General features: G+C 40.0%; 1 protein-coding gene across 2 annotated transcripts in view; it reads right to left on the bottom strand.

The window, feature by feature from the left end:
• Window positions 1–594: 594 nt before the first annotated feature.
• The window catches only part of LOC116051498 (membrane-associated guanylate kinase, WW and PDZ domain-containing protein 3), a 144360-nt gene continuing 128844 nt past the window's right edge, over window positions 595–16110 (bottom strand). The window contains exons 12-22 of one of the 2 annotated variants that reach the window (XM_031301966.2): window positions 15351–15516; window positions 15148–15242; window positions 14123–14330; window positions 12563–12745; window positions 11129–11314; window positions 10616–10712; window positions 8835–8940; window positions 6407–6544; window positions 4462–4600; window positions 2877–2966; window positions 2474–2719 (exon numbers count right to left, since the gene is read on the bottom strand). In XM_031301966.2, coding sequence (XP_031157826.1) covers window positions 2917–2966; window positions 4462–4600; window positions 6407–6544; window positions 8835–8940; window positions 10616–10712; window positions 11129–11314; window positions 12563–12745; window positions 14123–14330; window positions 15148–15242; window positions 15351–15516 — 1368 coding nt within the window. In that variant the 3' untranslated portion in view covers window positions 2474–2719; window positions 2877–2916. Of the gene's footprint in view, window positions 2720–2876; window positions 2967–4461; window positions 4601–6406; window positions 6545–8834; window positions 8941–10615; window positions 10713–11128; window positions 11315–12562; window positions 12746–14122; window positions 14331–15147; window positions 15243–15350; window positions 15517–16110 lie in introns of both variants that reach the window. The other variant, XM_031301965.2, reaches the window with a different exon arrangement.

Genomic DNA, 16110 nt, shown 5'->3' with positions numbered 1-16110 from the left:
ACAGACATGGCAGATTCGCACAGTATTAAGATCACAGACGATCTCCGTAGTTATTACACTTTAGTCCCCAGGTAATACTAGTCCTGTGTGAAAAGTCTCATTTTAACTGACCCCACGTTTGGAACCAAATGTTCATCTCATCAGCCCAACAACACTTAAATTATGTAAAAGGTAGGATCTCTGTATAACTGACTTACATCCATATGCATGCTCAATATCTCAGTAACCCACCACATCACTCTCTAAGCTCCATTATCCTTCAAGCTACCCTGTCAAATAATTATACAGCAGGACTGACAAATACATACATTTAAAACCCCCATGTTTCATTTCTCAGTAGGCAAAGGTAAAACCATAAGGGACATGACTCACAACTTGCAAATTATTATTGAAATTGCCCTTTTGGCCTTCGACAGTGAACTTTTTAGAAAAACTGAAACAGCTTTATAAAATAAGGATAATAATAAAATGGCATTGGTAGCAAGTCAACATCACAAATTAAATACAACTCATGGTCATTCTGTTATGCTACAAGGGCAGATGCAGTGCAATGGAATTCAATAGATATTTAAAAGTTAGAATCTGCAAAACATGACACATTCAAATATACTTATATATTATATTTCACAATGAGACACGTTTTGAGCGATTGCAAACATTTGGTACAGCGGTTTGCACGTTTCCTATACATTTCATGAACTACAAGATCCATGGTAATTCCTACCACTGAAGTACATCGGAGGGATGGGGAATGTTCAAATAACATGGGATAAATCTTTGAAGTCTATATCAAAATGTGGAATGGCTTGGTACAGCTACATATACACATATTAATCTATCATCTCAATAAATTACACACTGCTTGGTTATCATACACATGGTAAACAAGATCTCAAACCACAAGTTTCTGGTCTTTTTAATGATACTGTTCGTATTGAGGAGAGTCTATAATCATAGAACAGTCTCCGAGTCCCCGGTAAAGTGAACGCTTGCTGGATTGTATTAGAAATCTGCCTGGTGTTGAGAATGACTATTATAAACAGGATCATCCTCAGTGATGAGCAGAACACGTGCAGTAAAACAAACAGAAGGGCTGACTGCATGCAGTTGAGCAAAGTTGAAGAAAAAGACAAAATAGTCAAAATATCCCACAATGAGGCCGGGAGCTAAATTAAACCCTAGATGACAGTCACACTTGGTGTATACTACAGCGGGAGAGGCGAGGGCCTATCTCCTTTCTTTGCATATGGGTCATTGCATTGTAATGGGTGAAGCGCTGTTGGTAGTCGTTGTTCCACAGGAGGCTCCCAGAATTGGCACATATTCACATTTCAAAATGTCTAGTCTGGCAATGCCCCGAGCATACCGCACATGCTTAAGTCCCACATCAGAGATGCTGAAGCAGCGGACAAGGCGGAAGGGGAGCTGCTACATGCCAACACGTTGATGTCACAGGACTCCCAAAAAAGACCTAGTCAAAAGACAAATCTGGACATGGTCCAAAGGTAATAATGTTGCACTTTAATACCTCTCTGTTTTATGGAAGAACTCAGAAAAAACAATCTACTGATCGACTGTTGAGTATTCTCAAATCTGGGTGATTCAATATCCTTTCACAAAGGGTCACGAAGGACCTCTGCCTGGGAGAGGATTCTGGCTGAGCTGGGCATTTTCCAAGGGCCAGGGCTAATAGGTCCCTTTGGGCTCTGCGGGGTCCCCGGAGAACCGTTTATAGAGGCCACAAAGTCTTCTTTACTACCGACTTCTTTGGAGTAAGAAAATGTGTCCTCTCTTCCTTTCTCCTGTCTTGGTGAAACCACAGAACCTTTTCTACTCCACATATCTTTAAAAGACAACAGTGATGCTCTTTTGTTGACGGTTTCTTTACTTGTTTTCCTGTCTTCTGTGGATTTATACTTACCATTAGTATCTTTCTGCCCTGAGTCTTTACCTGTACCTTTCTCGCCCTCTCTGACTGTATGAGGAGGTGTCCTGTGGTGGTGAGACACTCCTGCCACCCTTCTTTTGAAACTTTCTTGCTCACAGCCAGGCCTGGTCCTTTCTCCTCTCCCTTCCATCTCCCGCCTTTGTGAGTATCTTCTGATCTCAAGATTCCCCCCTTTGCCGTTTTTCTTTTCATGATCCAAGCTCTCTCTGCTGGAAGAGTCTTTTAATCTCCTCTGAAGGCCTTGTTGATGCTCTGCACGCTGCAGGGTCGAAGCCACTTGCTGTCCAGCTTGAGGAGACTTCCTAGGGCTTGCGGATCGTGTTTTTGCCTGTGTCTGAGACATCCTGTTCCTGCTCAGTCTTTCTTCCTGTGCCTGACTCTCAGTCTTTTTGGGACCGTGATGTTGCTCTTTGGCTTTAGGAAATGTCTCCCCTGTTTTCTTTGGGCTGCTTAGCTCTCTGGAATCTTTTGTGGGCCTGGTCCTCTTGTAGAAGTTCATTTGCTCAGAGGAGGCGGGAGAGAGCCTATCTACCTCTTTGTCTGCCCACTCACCGCTCTCCTCCACTGAGCGTAAACCCCTGCTGCTGCGGGGCTTGAGGCCTTGTAGGGAGATGCTGCTACAGCTGTGAGAATGTTTCAGTTTGCTGGAGAAGGGGGAGGAAACAAAGAGGGAAGCCCCGCTGGGATATGGAGAGGTCAGGGGTGATGTGTCAGAGTAAAACACCTCTTCGGAATAGCTTGTGGGTGGAATGAGTTTTTGATCATGTTGACCTGTAAAAGATGCACACATTTTACATGGAGACACCATATAAACACACTTATTAGAAGTGCTACACAAAATACTGAAATTGAGGGAGAGAAGGAAGACAAAACGGATTAATACTGAGAGGTTAACAGAGGGAAGATATGCGAGAAAGAGAGGAATTACCAAGGTAAAAGAGAAGAGACCAGTGAAAGCAGTGAAGATGTTAGTGTTGGTGCTCAGTGTAATAGCACACAGTAGAAGAAGCCGTACTACCTGCATCAGGGGCAAGAGAAGAAGAGCCAAAAGGAAGCAGATGGTTAGAGATTTAATTAATAAATAAAAAAGTCAATAAAGAAAGCACATTCAAATCAATACGGGCAGCATTCCAAAATAGGCTCCAGCAATTAACAAACAAACTGGAGTCATTATCATCAGCGTTAGTTGGATTTATGGATTCAGAATGTATTTAACTACTTTCAGTGTCCCCTCTCTGTAAACACATTTAGTAAATACATCCAATCCAGTTACTAACTTAAGTTTCATTGAAAACATTAATCAAACATGCCATTGTTAAAACTTGATTGTGAAAGATATGCTGCCGAATTTATACGAACAGTGTGACATTTTGCGAAATACAAGAAGTTGTATACCACTCTCATATCTCTGCTCTAATTATAAAGCTACAGCCAGGCGATTGTTAGCTTAGCTTAGCATTAGGACAGGAAACAGCTAGCCCGGCTCTGTCCAAGAGAAAACAAAATACACCAACAGGTACCTATAAAGCGCGAAAATAACATGTTGTATCTCGTTTGTTTAATTCGTAACAAAAAATGAAGTTTTTCTTGGCAGGGTGCAATGACCTCTTGGAGTCTTGTCACCGTAAAGTTGCCAACCAGACACAGACGTCTCACTGTCTCAAATTTGTATAGGCACATAACCCCTGTGAAACTGCAACATGTCGTTTTTACTAGGGCTGCAACTAACGATTATTTTCACTGTCGATTAATCTGTTGATTATTTTCTCGATTCATTGATTAGTTGTGAAAGATGTCTTTCAGTGTTTCCCAAAGCCCAAGAAGACGCCCTCAAATGTTTTGTTTTGTCTACAACTCAAAGATATTCAGTTTACTGCCATAGAGGAGTGAAGAAACTAAGAAATATTCCCATTTAAAAAGCTGGAATCAGATAATTTTAAATTTTTTCATAAAAAGTGACTCAAACCAAATAATCGATTATCAAAATAGTTGGTGATTAATTTAATAGTTGACAACTAATCGATTAATCTTTGAAGCTCTAGTTTTTACATTTGGACGGAGCCAGGCTAGCTAGTTTCCTACTGCTTTCAGTCTTTATGCTAAGCTAAGCTAAGCTAATAGGCTACTGGCTGTGGTTTCATATAAACAGAGTGATATCAATCTTCTTGTCTAACTCGCTGCAAAAAGTGAATACATGTATTTCCCAAGCTATTCCTTTAAGGAGTTTATATTGAAAACATTGAAAATTCTTCTTGGAGGAAAGAAATTATTATATGCCATATATTAGTTGTCAACTAGTCAACAAGTACTAACATTTCCTACTATATTATCCTTCATATTGTACCAAAATAGTTAAAATAGCAATGACTTTCTAGGCGCAAAGGCGGTCCATATTAAATGGTAAACTAAACACTTAGATGAAAACTTGAATTGGTCTCTGTACTGTGTTATTACAAAACATGTCATTACAATATAACATATAATTGAATAAATTGTGTGTATACAGTACTTACTGCCATCTTGAGCCAGGCCCGCCCCAGGTCTCAGCAGCAGGACCACTTTGCTTCCTCCAGCCTGGATCACTTCAATAGCTCGTGTATGGGAAATGCCGCGTGCCGGCTCCCCGTTAATCTCCACTATCTCATCTCCAACCTGTCAGTAATACAGAAAATCCAATTATCAAACAGAAACAGGTCTGATCAAAGCTTACCATTTTTCACTGTGCATGTATTCACACTTTCACTCAAACATACAGAAGTGGTATGCTTTCACACACATACACATCAACATATGTAAATTTCAGGTCTCTCACACACACACACACACACACACACACACACACACACACACACACACACACACACACACACACACACACACAGCCTTGTAATACCCTGAAGGAATAACTCATGATAAAGCGTGTAAACATGTCAGTCTGTTGGGATCTAATCAGTGTTGACATTTCTCTCCACCCTTGAATAGGCAAAGTTATGCCCAGAGATCACAGTCTGGCAAGCCTAGGATTGATTCCGAGCCAGGAGCTTCTATTCTGTTCCATCACTTCCCCTCTCATCCTAATAATAATAATGGTGCGATAATTTCATCCCCATGGGCAAATTCTAAATTTGCTGAACCTCTTCCATAGACAGAAACAGTACAGGGTCAGTTCCAGGAAGACACTGTGACCTTCCTGGAAATGGTCAGTTTCACCCTTAGGTGCACTAAAGAAGGATGGATGCTTGCTGACATAGATGGATGGGTGGATAGATAAGACACTTAGGCCTAATGATGGTAAGAAGTAGGTAAGAAACCAATATGATAAAAATCTAGAAATAAAAAAAACAAGAACACAATCAAATCAAATCAGAAAATAGATACTTAAAGACCATCTCCCAACTCTCTTTACTTGCTGTGTTGAGAGCTTGATTAACTATGCTAAATGAAAGCAAAAAAAACAGCAAACACATTAAAGCTGAACGCATCTACAGCATTATACCCTCAACGCTGTAACTGGCAGTTGTTGAAACACAATTCATTAGATTAATCTCTGGTGCATTCAACACACGGCAACAGTGTTTTTTCTGATTTACCTCTCTCCTTAATGAACTAGTAAATGTGCAAAATTAGATTTCAGCAATGTAATACTCGATATAATAGCACTATCTAACATCTATCTATCTAACAGTATTAAGTGTAACCAAATGAGCTTCCCAGGAATGGATTGACTTTTATTTAATCAAGTTTTTTTTTTTACCTCTCGTTAGCTGAAGGCCCTGAGGATGTGTCGGCCATTTGGTCTGTCTGCCAAAACTTGTCCAAAGGGAGACATCTCACATTATTGGATAAATGCCCATGACATTTGGTGCAGATATTCATTGTCCAGAGAGAATGAATCTTAAATGATTCTGGTGAACCCCTGACCTTTCAATGTTCATTTGTAGAAATCCCATGTGCTTTCCTCTAGCTCAACTGTGCACACAAAATATCTTATACCCTGATAGGCTAATTTCAATGAAATGCTCTAAGCACATGCATTACTTGGGGATAATGACGTTAGCTATTATTAACCCCATGACCTTTCTTGTAGCACCTCCCTGTGGCAAACTTTACACTTTTAGCCCCACCACTTTTAAGATGCTAAAAATAGTGTAATTAGCAATATGTTGTTCTCTCCATCTAACACTAAATATTGTGCCACTAGCAGTCCTTTAGACATTATGAGTCAGTAGGATCTGGCCACAGGGACAACTCAAACTTTCCACAGGTCATGGGGTTCATTGAAAAAAATCTATCCATATAAAAAAATAAAAAACACATATTGTAAAATACATCAACAACCACACTTTTAAGTCCCTCAGAGTGTCTCTAACTTCATTCCTCCCCCCAATTCGTTCCAGCAGTAACAAAAACCTTTTTTTATTTTTTTATTATAAAGATTATAATAAAAGAAACACTCACATGGATCCTTCCATCTAGCTGAGCAGGTCCATCCTCAGCCAGTCTCAGGATGTATAGGCCCATGTTGTACTCTGTTCCCCCTCGCAGGCTAAAGCCAAAGCCCCTGGGACCCCTCTCTAACTCCACTGTCAGACAACCCTACACAGCATAAAGAGAACACTCACATTAATACACTCACATACAGACACACAGTCATGCGGCAAGATTCACGCACACGTGCACAAATGATATACATAAAAACAAATATACATGCAGGGCTTAATCCATAATTCCTGTGATAAAACATTTTTGTTCAAGGTGCAGTTTTCCTTCAATTGAAGATGTCATTGAACCCTCTTCTTGTTTAATAATTGCCTGTTTTTAATCGTCTGTCAGAATACACATTCTGACAGACATACAAGGAATTTGTTTTGGTGTTGTAGGTGCATGTCACACATTGTCTAAATATAAGAAGGTTAAGAAAGTCTAAGTATTAGAGTTAAAACAATAAAAGTTTAAATATATATACACAGTATGTATTAAAAATGAAATAAAATAAAAAGAGCAGTACAGTGGCATGTACAGTACAGTACAGTAAGTACAGTGGCATGTAGAGCCAGAGGTAGAGTGTGGAGAGTGTCAGGGTGGGTTCCGGGCCTTGTTGATAAGGCTAGTGGCGGAAGGGAAAAAACTGTTCTTGTGGCGTGAGGTTTTGGTCCTAATAGTCCTTAGCCTCCTGCCAGATGGGAGAGACTCAAAGAGTGCCCAAAGTTGCCTCGAGATCAGTGAGATCTGGAGAATTTTCTATTGCTTAAAAATGTCAATAATGACCCTCACTCTTCTCTAAAAGGCTTCCTTCTTTGTTCATATTGATCAGAAAGTAACATTATTTGAAACTATAACTAGAGAAGGCAATTTCTGAAGACTTGTCAACACTGATTAGATCCCAACAGACTGACATCTTTATCAGTTATTCCTTCAGGGTATTACAAGGCGTGTGTGTGTGTGTGTGTGTGTGTGTGTGTGTGTGTGTGTGTGTTTGTGTGTTTGCGTGCATGTGTGTGAGTGAGTGTCAAACTGCACTGATTGAGCTCATCTCAATCAGCTGTGTCCAGCTGCAATCACAGCTGAGGCGCACCTCTTAAACCTCGGCTTCTCGCTCTAAAACCTTGAGTCTAATCATAAGTCAAATCAATCATAAGTATTATTATCATGAGAGAGAAAAGACCAGATCAGAAATTCAGCGCATTGACTTTATGTTTGTGGTGTTAAACATGTGAGAATGGGAGAAGGTTGCTTGAGATATAGTCTATATCCATGACGTTCCACTTCCGGGATTACTCAAATGCCGCCGAAAATTTCACTGGATTTCACTCTTTTCGGCCGGATGTCCGTTACCTTCAGCTTTCTTTGTGTTGGAATTTTAAACTCCGGTGGATTTCTGAGGACTATGGTTAACTGCTCCTCAGATCTCTGCAGGGTAAATCCAGACAGCTAGCTAGACTATCTGTCCAATCTGAGTTTTCACTCGCACGACTAAAACAACTTTTGAACGTACACGTTCCACCAAAACAAGTTCCTTCCCGAGGCTATTTTGCAGCGGCACCGTGGCTCCGTCTGGTGCTTAATGCCACCCAAGGCGATTTTGATTGGTTTAAAGAAATGCCAATAAACCAGAGCACGTTTTTCACCCATCCCAGAATGCTGTGTGGACTAGCCAGACCCTCCTGCGCAGCACTGTGGAGGAAGGTCTGGCAATGCGAGACTACTTGAGATATGTCTGATCTCAGTTATCATGATATCATGGGAGTCAATGTAGCAGCTCCTGGGCACTGTCACTTTCAGGCTCACACTGCCAAATGAGTAAGTCCGTTTGCTTTCATAGCTACATTATATGGAAGTATGAAGAGTGAAAATTGTGGGAATGAGAGCAAGTTTAAGATAATTTTAAGAAGATTTTACAGGACTGAGGGCGATCCTGTATGGCACGTTGACCAGTGGACTGGTCTGGGGATGGCCTTACCTGTATGTTTTATAACCGACCAATTGTCCTATATCATCTTCTAATGCTGAATTGCACCAATTGTATTGTGTTTTTTTATAATGTTATTGCACTAATAAAAAAAAGGTTTCTACGTTGAAAAATGTGGAAGGAGTTGAAAGATGGAATAATAATAAAGATTTAAAAGAACACAGGTGCTTTCAGCATTCACACCCAACGAACGCAGTATGCATGAACTCAATGTAAGAGCTAAGAGCTTTATGTGATGGGAACAGTATGCTGTATTGTAAGCAAACAAACTGTAATATTTGTTTTTATACGGTCATAAAGATGAAAGCTTTTATGCCTATTATGTAAAATGTGTGCCTTTGGCAGCTTTAACCTACGAATAGTTGCTAAGACAACATACTGTACGGTGAAAGGAATAGATTTGAGAATTATTCTTACCTGGTTGGGTCCTGTCACACACAGCGTTCCCTGCTCACTAAGTGGAAGAGTTTTGTGGTCGGACCAGTTCACTCCCTCCCTTTTCTCCTCCAGGTCCAGGTTATAACTAAAACAAGCAAACAAACAACACATGTATTTCTTTAGTATCGCAGGCTGTAAACAGCATACTGCAGGCCACAAACACAAAAAAGCCATTATCCAAAACTTAAAATCTAATTTAATGTTGGATATGAAATAGGAGAGGGCTGTTTTTTTCATATTTGGATATTTTAATTTGTATGCTGTATTGTACTGTATATTTTCTATACTGCACACATTATTATCTTACACACGTTTGTATTTATTATATCGTCGCCTTTGTTGAGAGAAATCTTTTTTTAGTTGTTTTCTCTGAGGGCAACCCTTCATCTTCCACATACACACACTTTATGTGAGTCTAATTACAGAGGATTGTTTGTGGTTTCATAATCATTTGTAAGGGCAAGTAGCAATAGCATTCTATTAATATTACCATAACCACAACCATAAAGTGATCAGGGTTCTATTTTAGAGGAGGTTCCTGTTGCACCCTCCTCAGGCCAAAAGGGGGGGGGGGGAGCAGTGAGTCTGAGCACCAACAGTGAAGGAGGAGTTGGCCATTCCAGTTTGGAGAGAAAAAACATCTACAAAAGCATCACAATAATTTTCTCAATATTGCCTAATATGAATGTGCAATTTGGGCATATTTTGTTCTTTTATGGTACAAATGGTGGGAGTTCAAAAGCTGACTGGGAAGCAAGAAAACCTTCATTCCCTTCTTTGGGTACTGACCACATAAGTCCTTTGTTCAAGCAGCAATTATAACTCATATTTATGTTTATAATGGCGGCACCCTTTGGTGGCCATAGTAATTATGATGGGAGCAAAGCAGAAAGTAAGGTGACGAAGTATAAGAACGCCAAGGAGGCAGGTTGGGGGGGTGGATAGGTCAAACAAACACAGGACTTTTCACCCAGGAGACCAGGGTTCATGCCGCGTTTGAAGCCGGATGGGAAGTTATGTCGGATTTAAACCCAAACCACAATCTTTTTCTAAACTTAACTTATTGGTTTTGGTGCAAAAACATAACCAAGTAGTTTTTGTGCCTAACCAAACTGCGACCGTTTCACAACACTAACAACGTGTTTAAAACCACGACCGTTACAGTCTCTGGTTTAGATATGAGGACAGAAACTGCTATCAGGGTTGTACTTCCTACCACCTCTATGGGTGCTAATTTATGAAACGCTACTGCGGGTCGTATTAGAGGGTAGGAATAATCAACCTATATTGCCGTATGGTTTGGAGGACTTGTTGGTACTGACCCTGGACCAGCGATGCACCAGGTACGGTAGGTAGTTAGTGTGTAGTGTAATCAGAGTATAGTTAGAGTTCAAATTTACTGTTATGAACATGACCACCAGACTCAGAGACAGTTTTTTTTCCCACAGCCATCAGCACACCAAATAAACAAAAAAATCAAGTAATTACTGCCATCCTGCAATCCACTAAGCACTTGCTGCACTTTAAATACTTTTATATTTATCCATTTATTGCATTTGTATCCCACTGAATGTCTTCTGTCTTGTGTTTTTATGTTTTTAATGTTGGAATGGATCACCTGAGTGTCACAACTAATTTCATTGACAATGAAGGCTTTTTATTTCTATTCTAATATGTTTGGACAGTTTCAAAGGCTCTTTTCCTCCGATGACTGAAAGCTTTGTTTTTTGCTTTCCTTTTGAGTGAGAGTAGATTCTTACCGTTCATCCTGTAGTGCTGACCTTTGCCCCATGGCTCTGTGCTGGAGAGCTGGACTCTGTTTAGCTGAACTGGCTCCAGATGGAGGGCCCTTGTATTCTAACATATGTTTCAGATCACAGAGATTAGTGTAAAAAGTCCCAATATATATATATATAATCCTTCAACAACATGTTTCATTTTAGGCTAAAAATGTTCATCATTTAAACCTCTTTAACAACCTGATGAAAATGTAGCCTGTAAAAGTATACTGGCATTATAGTGACATAACAATTTCATGTGTTTTATTTTAAACAGGGGGCTCCTTTTTCAGATTTGGAATACCTCAATTTACAAAATTCTTGATACTGATACTAAAATATGCACGTCTTCTTATTATGTGCACGGTTGATTGCTTTGATTACCTGGCAGCATAACTAATTTCCCCATGCAGAAAAGAAAGAATTAAACAGAAATGATCACAACAACATACCACTATAGTTTGTGCATATGTGAGCACACAGATTGATACTCACCGTCCTCAGGAACCACAGTGAGGGTGACAACATTGCCGGCTTCCTTGATAAGCTGAACAATGTCATTGTGAGAGAGCTCAATGATAGAGCGCCCGTTGACCGCCGAGATACGATCTCCGACGTGCAGCAGGCCGCAGCGGTCGGTGGGACTGCCTTCAATGATTCGGCCAATTTTGTGTGGAATAACTGAAATGGCAGATATGAAAAGAAAAGAGACATCACGACCCAGATAGAATGGCCAGTGTGAAAACCTTGAAATATATCTAGAAAGCCAACATAATGGTTGACTTCATAGTCAAAGCAAAACTGCTCTGTTTAATGTCTTGATTTCTTTATGCAAAGACTTAGAGAATGTATCAGCTACAAAAGAGAAACACATCACTGTTTCTTCTATTCGTCTTTAAATTGGGATTACTAATAAATACACAGCAGCTAACAGAAACCCCGGTGAGTCTCCTTCTTCAGTGATGGTTAACAGTGTTCAAATCCACATGACTCTTTAGTTTAAGCCTACACCCAAGCTTGTACACTCTGCTCTGCATCGGCCGATCTACTTGCTGCTCCCTCACTGCGAGGGACACCTAATCACTCAATGAAATCTCGCCTGTTTGCTGTCCTGGCTCCTACATGGTGGAACGAGCTCCCCATTGACATCAGGACAGCTGAAAGGCTACACATCTTCCGCCACAGGCTAAAAACACATCTCTTCCAACTGCACCTTAGCTAAGAAGATGATGGTTATAAAAACTAAACAAACTGCACTTACATGTTGTACTTACATGCAACACTTTGTAGTTTGGCTTATTTGAAGCCAATGTACTTCTTCTATGTGATTCTTGCTGTTCCGAGTTTGTACTTTATCTATACTTTTATTGTATAGGGCCAAATGTTTATTGTATAAGGCCAAATCTTTATGTATTTATTGATAGCTTAATCGTTTTATCTCATTTTAGGGGGACCTCTTACCACCAGTCCAGGGACAGCAGATATAAAATAGCCTCCAGGCTGATTCTGGCACATTTTACTTTTATGTATTATTAGTGTGCATTGTCCCTGGTAAATTAACCTGAAAATAAATAAATAAGTACCTTCATGGTTGAAAGCACCTACTAGAAGTCGCTTTGGATAAAAGTGTCAGCTAAATGTAATGTTATGTAATGTAGTTTATAGCCAACTGCTAAAAAACTATAATACATCATATCTTGCCATGACACCTGAAAAACAGTGATCATTGAATCTTTCTCCTATCGTCTTTGATGTGTCTACACTGCTGCAGTTTCTTAAGGATTTTATCTAAATTAAGTTACTCATCCATTTTGCACTTGTATCACTTGTCAGAAGGACCAAAAACATTTTTTTTTTCCATCTATAATATTGTGCTGATGAGGAAAATCTTAAAATGTTAATGCAGGACTTGAGAGACTAGACTTTCACCTCCATGCGGCGGTTTACTCTTTGAGGTGAGGATGACAAAGCCAAAGCCCTCAGAGTCTTTGCGGTGGAGTGTGATGTCAAAAGACTCGTGGTCCAGAGCGCTGGGCATTGGTAGGCGAGGTAGCTTGGGAGAACCGTTCACCAGCACTGGAGCCATTTCCTGAGCCTCTTCATCTGTCGCATCTGAAATAAAAGGATCTAATGTATTTGTGTTTGGTGCAGCTCTGTTTGTATTTGTGTGTGTGGGTGTGTGTGTGCATCCCCGAGGGTTTTTACAGAATGGTCTGGAGTTTATTTATGTGGCCATGTACAAGAGATTTGCAAATAAAAGTGTTGTCTTTTAAGTCTATTATAAACAAAGCTGTGAATGTTGTGTGATTGCCAATGGCTACCGGTGACTATGTTGGTGGAGAAATAACTACTTAAACATTCTGTGCAAGGCCTCTATTTCCTGAATCCCAAGCTGAGGCTGTAATAACTTGTGATAAAAACAAACAGCATACCCAGTGCTTAATTATTAACTGTTAACTGTGATTAACTGTGAGTTTTTGTGAATTGTGCCTTTTTTCTTTGTTCAGATATACCGGTTGCCTGCTCAAACTAACTACTGTGTTCATCATCTATTTTTAACCATCAACACAGAATGCATGAATTCTTGCGTGCCAGAGGATTTTTCTCAGAAAAGCCCTATGAGACATTGGGCCCTATTTTAACGATCTAAGCGCACAGCGTGAAGCGCACGGCGCAGGTGCGTTTAGGGTGTGTCCAAATCCACTTCTGCTAGTTTGATGGCAGAAAAAAGGGCCCGTGCGCCGGGCGCATGGTTCAAAAGGGTTGTACTTAGTGTCTTCATTAATTCATAGGTGTGTTTTGGGCGTAACATGCAATAAACCAATCAGAGTGCCATCTCCCATTCCCTTTAAAAGCCAGTCGCATTTGTACCTTGGCGCATTGCTATTATGATTTCGGATTTGCACCGTAATATTTTTATTTATAATCTTTTGCATGTTTGTGTGCTGCTGCGCTTCCCTGTGTGTGTCACAAGCATAGTGTGTGCGCACTGCGCACGAGCCTAGGCGCATTTTACTAATTTGCTGTTAAAATAACAAAGAAATGCTGCGCTATTGACTTTAGACCAGGTTTTTGTTGGTCATTGGCACGATCACTTCCCGCAGCCTCAAGATAGCAATACGCCAAGAATTCACTTGAACACACCTCCCTGTAAGACCAGAACGCCCATGGGCGCAGGTGCAATTGCTATTTAAACGACGTGGGCGCTGGATGGGAAATTGACAACTGCGTCGGTCTTAAACTAGCAAAGACACTTGCGTCGGGCTTTGCGCTGCGCCGCGCCGGGTGCAAGATAGGGCTACTAGGGTGTTTAGAGCAAGACACTTTTCATGATCTTAACACACTGTAGGATGGCTCAATTTATTTTATTTAATAAAAACACATCAAAACACAATTTCTTCCATTTATTAATATGAAAGTGTGAGATTACTACTTAATAAAATGCAAATCATTAAAATTGGGTCAGATGTTGTTCTTCTTGTTACTCACCTCTGTAGATGACCTTCCTGCGTATAGTCAACATAACTTGACCATTACGGGCAGCGTTGGTCATTAGATCCAGCACCTGTTTGTGCGAACGACCTTTAACCATCACACCATCGATTCCAATGAGCTCATCTCCCGCTCTCAGACGACCATCCTTCTCTGCAGCTCCGTTGGGTACAATGGCCCCAATGTACACCTGGGGGAAAACATTCTGATAGAGGGTTAATATAATGGAGAACTGGCCTTTGTGAAAATAGATAATTTAATAGTTATTAAAGGTCCCATATTATGCCCATTTTCATGTTCATACTTGTATTTTGAGTTTCCTGTAGAACATGGTTACATGATTTAATGTTGGAAAAACATTACTTTTCTCATACTATCTGTCTAAATATACCTGTATTCATCCTCTGTCTGAAATGCCTCATTTTAGTGCCTGTCTCTTTAAGACGAAGCCTAGTCTGGTCTGATTGGTCAGTGTTTTTGGGTCTTACCCATCTGCACTCTGGGCGTCTCTGCCCTGTCATTGCAGCCAGGGAATGACTGTAACACCACTGTGGCAGCACTTTCTACCTATTATATATATATATATATTGTATAGTTGTGACATCACAACCATACGGAAGCCCTGACGGCTTGTTTAAAGGCACAGTTTCTGAATACGGGCTGTGTGCATTTCTCCTGATTGAGCGTTTTGATACTTAACAGTATTTATATAGCGCCTCAACCTGCTTTATAAGGAAAAAAAAGACATGGAAATCTCACTTTTTACAATATGGCATAAAAAAACTGAATTATTAATTTTGGAGTTCCACATCAACTGCTTTCTTTATAGTACAATCTTTCCATAATAGAGATTAAAATACTTACAATATGCATACAAGAGTGATATATATATATATATATATATATATATATATATATATATATATATATATATATATACATACAATTAATACAAATCTTTGTTTATGCTTTTATTCATGTATTTATTCTTATTTTATGAATGAAGTTTTATATATACTTACTGGCTGTTGTGGACCTTCTCCTCCCAGAACACGGAAGCCAAAGCCTGTTTCAATGTCTCTCTTTAGAAAAACATCTATGTCTTTGGTATGAGGCTCTGTGAATGAGTAATACTGAGTGAGGGATCCCACTTTGAAGTTTAACTGCCATTAAGGTTGAAAAACAACTTCTGTGAACAACTGATGGTGTGTTGGTCTTCACTTACGTCTGCTCTCCAGCAGGGCTTTGGACTTTAGGTACATCTCTGTGGCATCTCGTTTGGGGGAGTCGGCGGAGCGCAGGGTGCTTGTGTTGGAGTGGTAAGGCAGGGCCTGGGGGGCTGAGTCTACGATACCATCCAAAGTCTCTGTACTGGCTGTCATTTCCTGTCTCTGAAGAGAAATACATGTACCATCAACACCACGTATTGCTTTTTGAACATATTAATTTTAGATGTTCATTAGATCACACATCCTTTGCTATTCACCTAAGGACATCACACATTGTATTGTCTCTACAGCTCATTACCCAAGACAAGTGGCTGAGCATCTGATGGTGATAGATTATCAAAAGCAATAAAGGTCATTTCACTGGGGGGTTTTGTTTTTATTTAAGCATAGACTGTGTTACTTTACATTCCTTCAAGTGTTTTAAAGGCTAAGGAATGAGATTTTAATGTAATTTAAAATCCACACGGGAGAAACTAAAGATTTCCCCGTGGCTGTGACAGGCCTATTCAGCCAGAAAGGGCAACTACTTTATCTAAAACTGTTGTATTAATAATACCACCATATCTGAAGAGGCTCATCCATGCTTCATTACCATTGCAATCCCCTGACAATAGCCCTAAGAATATGAATACTGAAAGGAAGTAATTAAGACCATTTTTCAGAGCAAACAAAAGGAGGCGCCCAGAAACATAATCAATATTCAAATTTATTGCTATCATTTAATTCGATGCTACAGAGGCTTACTGGTTAAGCTGA

Source organism: Sander lucioperca, chromosome 6, assembly GCF_008315115.2.
Source record: "Sander lucioperca isolate FBNREF2018 chromosome 6, SLUC_FBN_1.2, whole genome shotgun sequence".
NCBI classification, from domain to species: Eukaryota; Metazoa; Chordata; class Actinopteri; order Perciformes; family Percidae; genus Sander; species Sander lucioperca.
The sequence above is the reverse complement of the archived record's forward strand: the minus strand, read 5'-3'. Positions and strand labels throughout refer to the sequence as shown.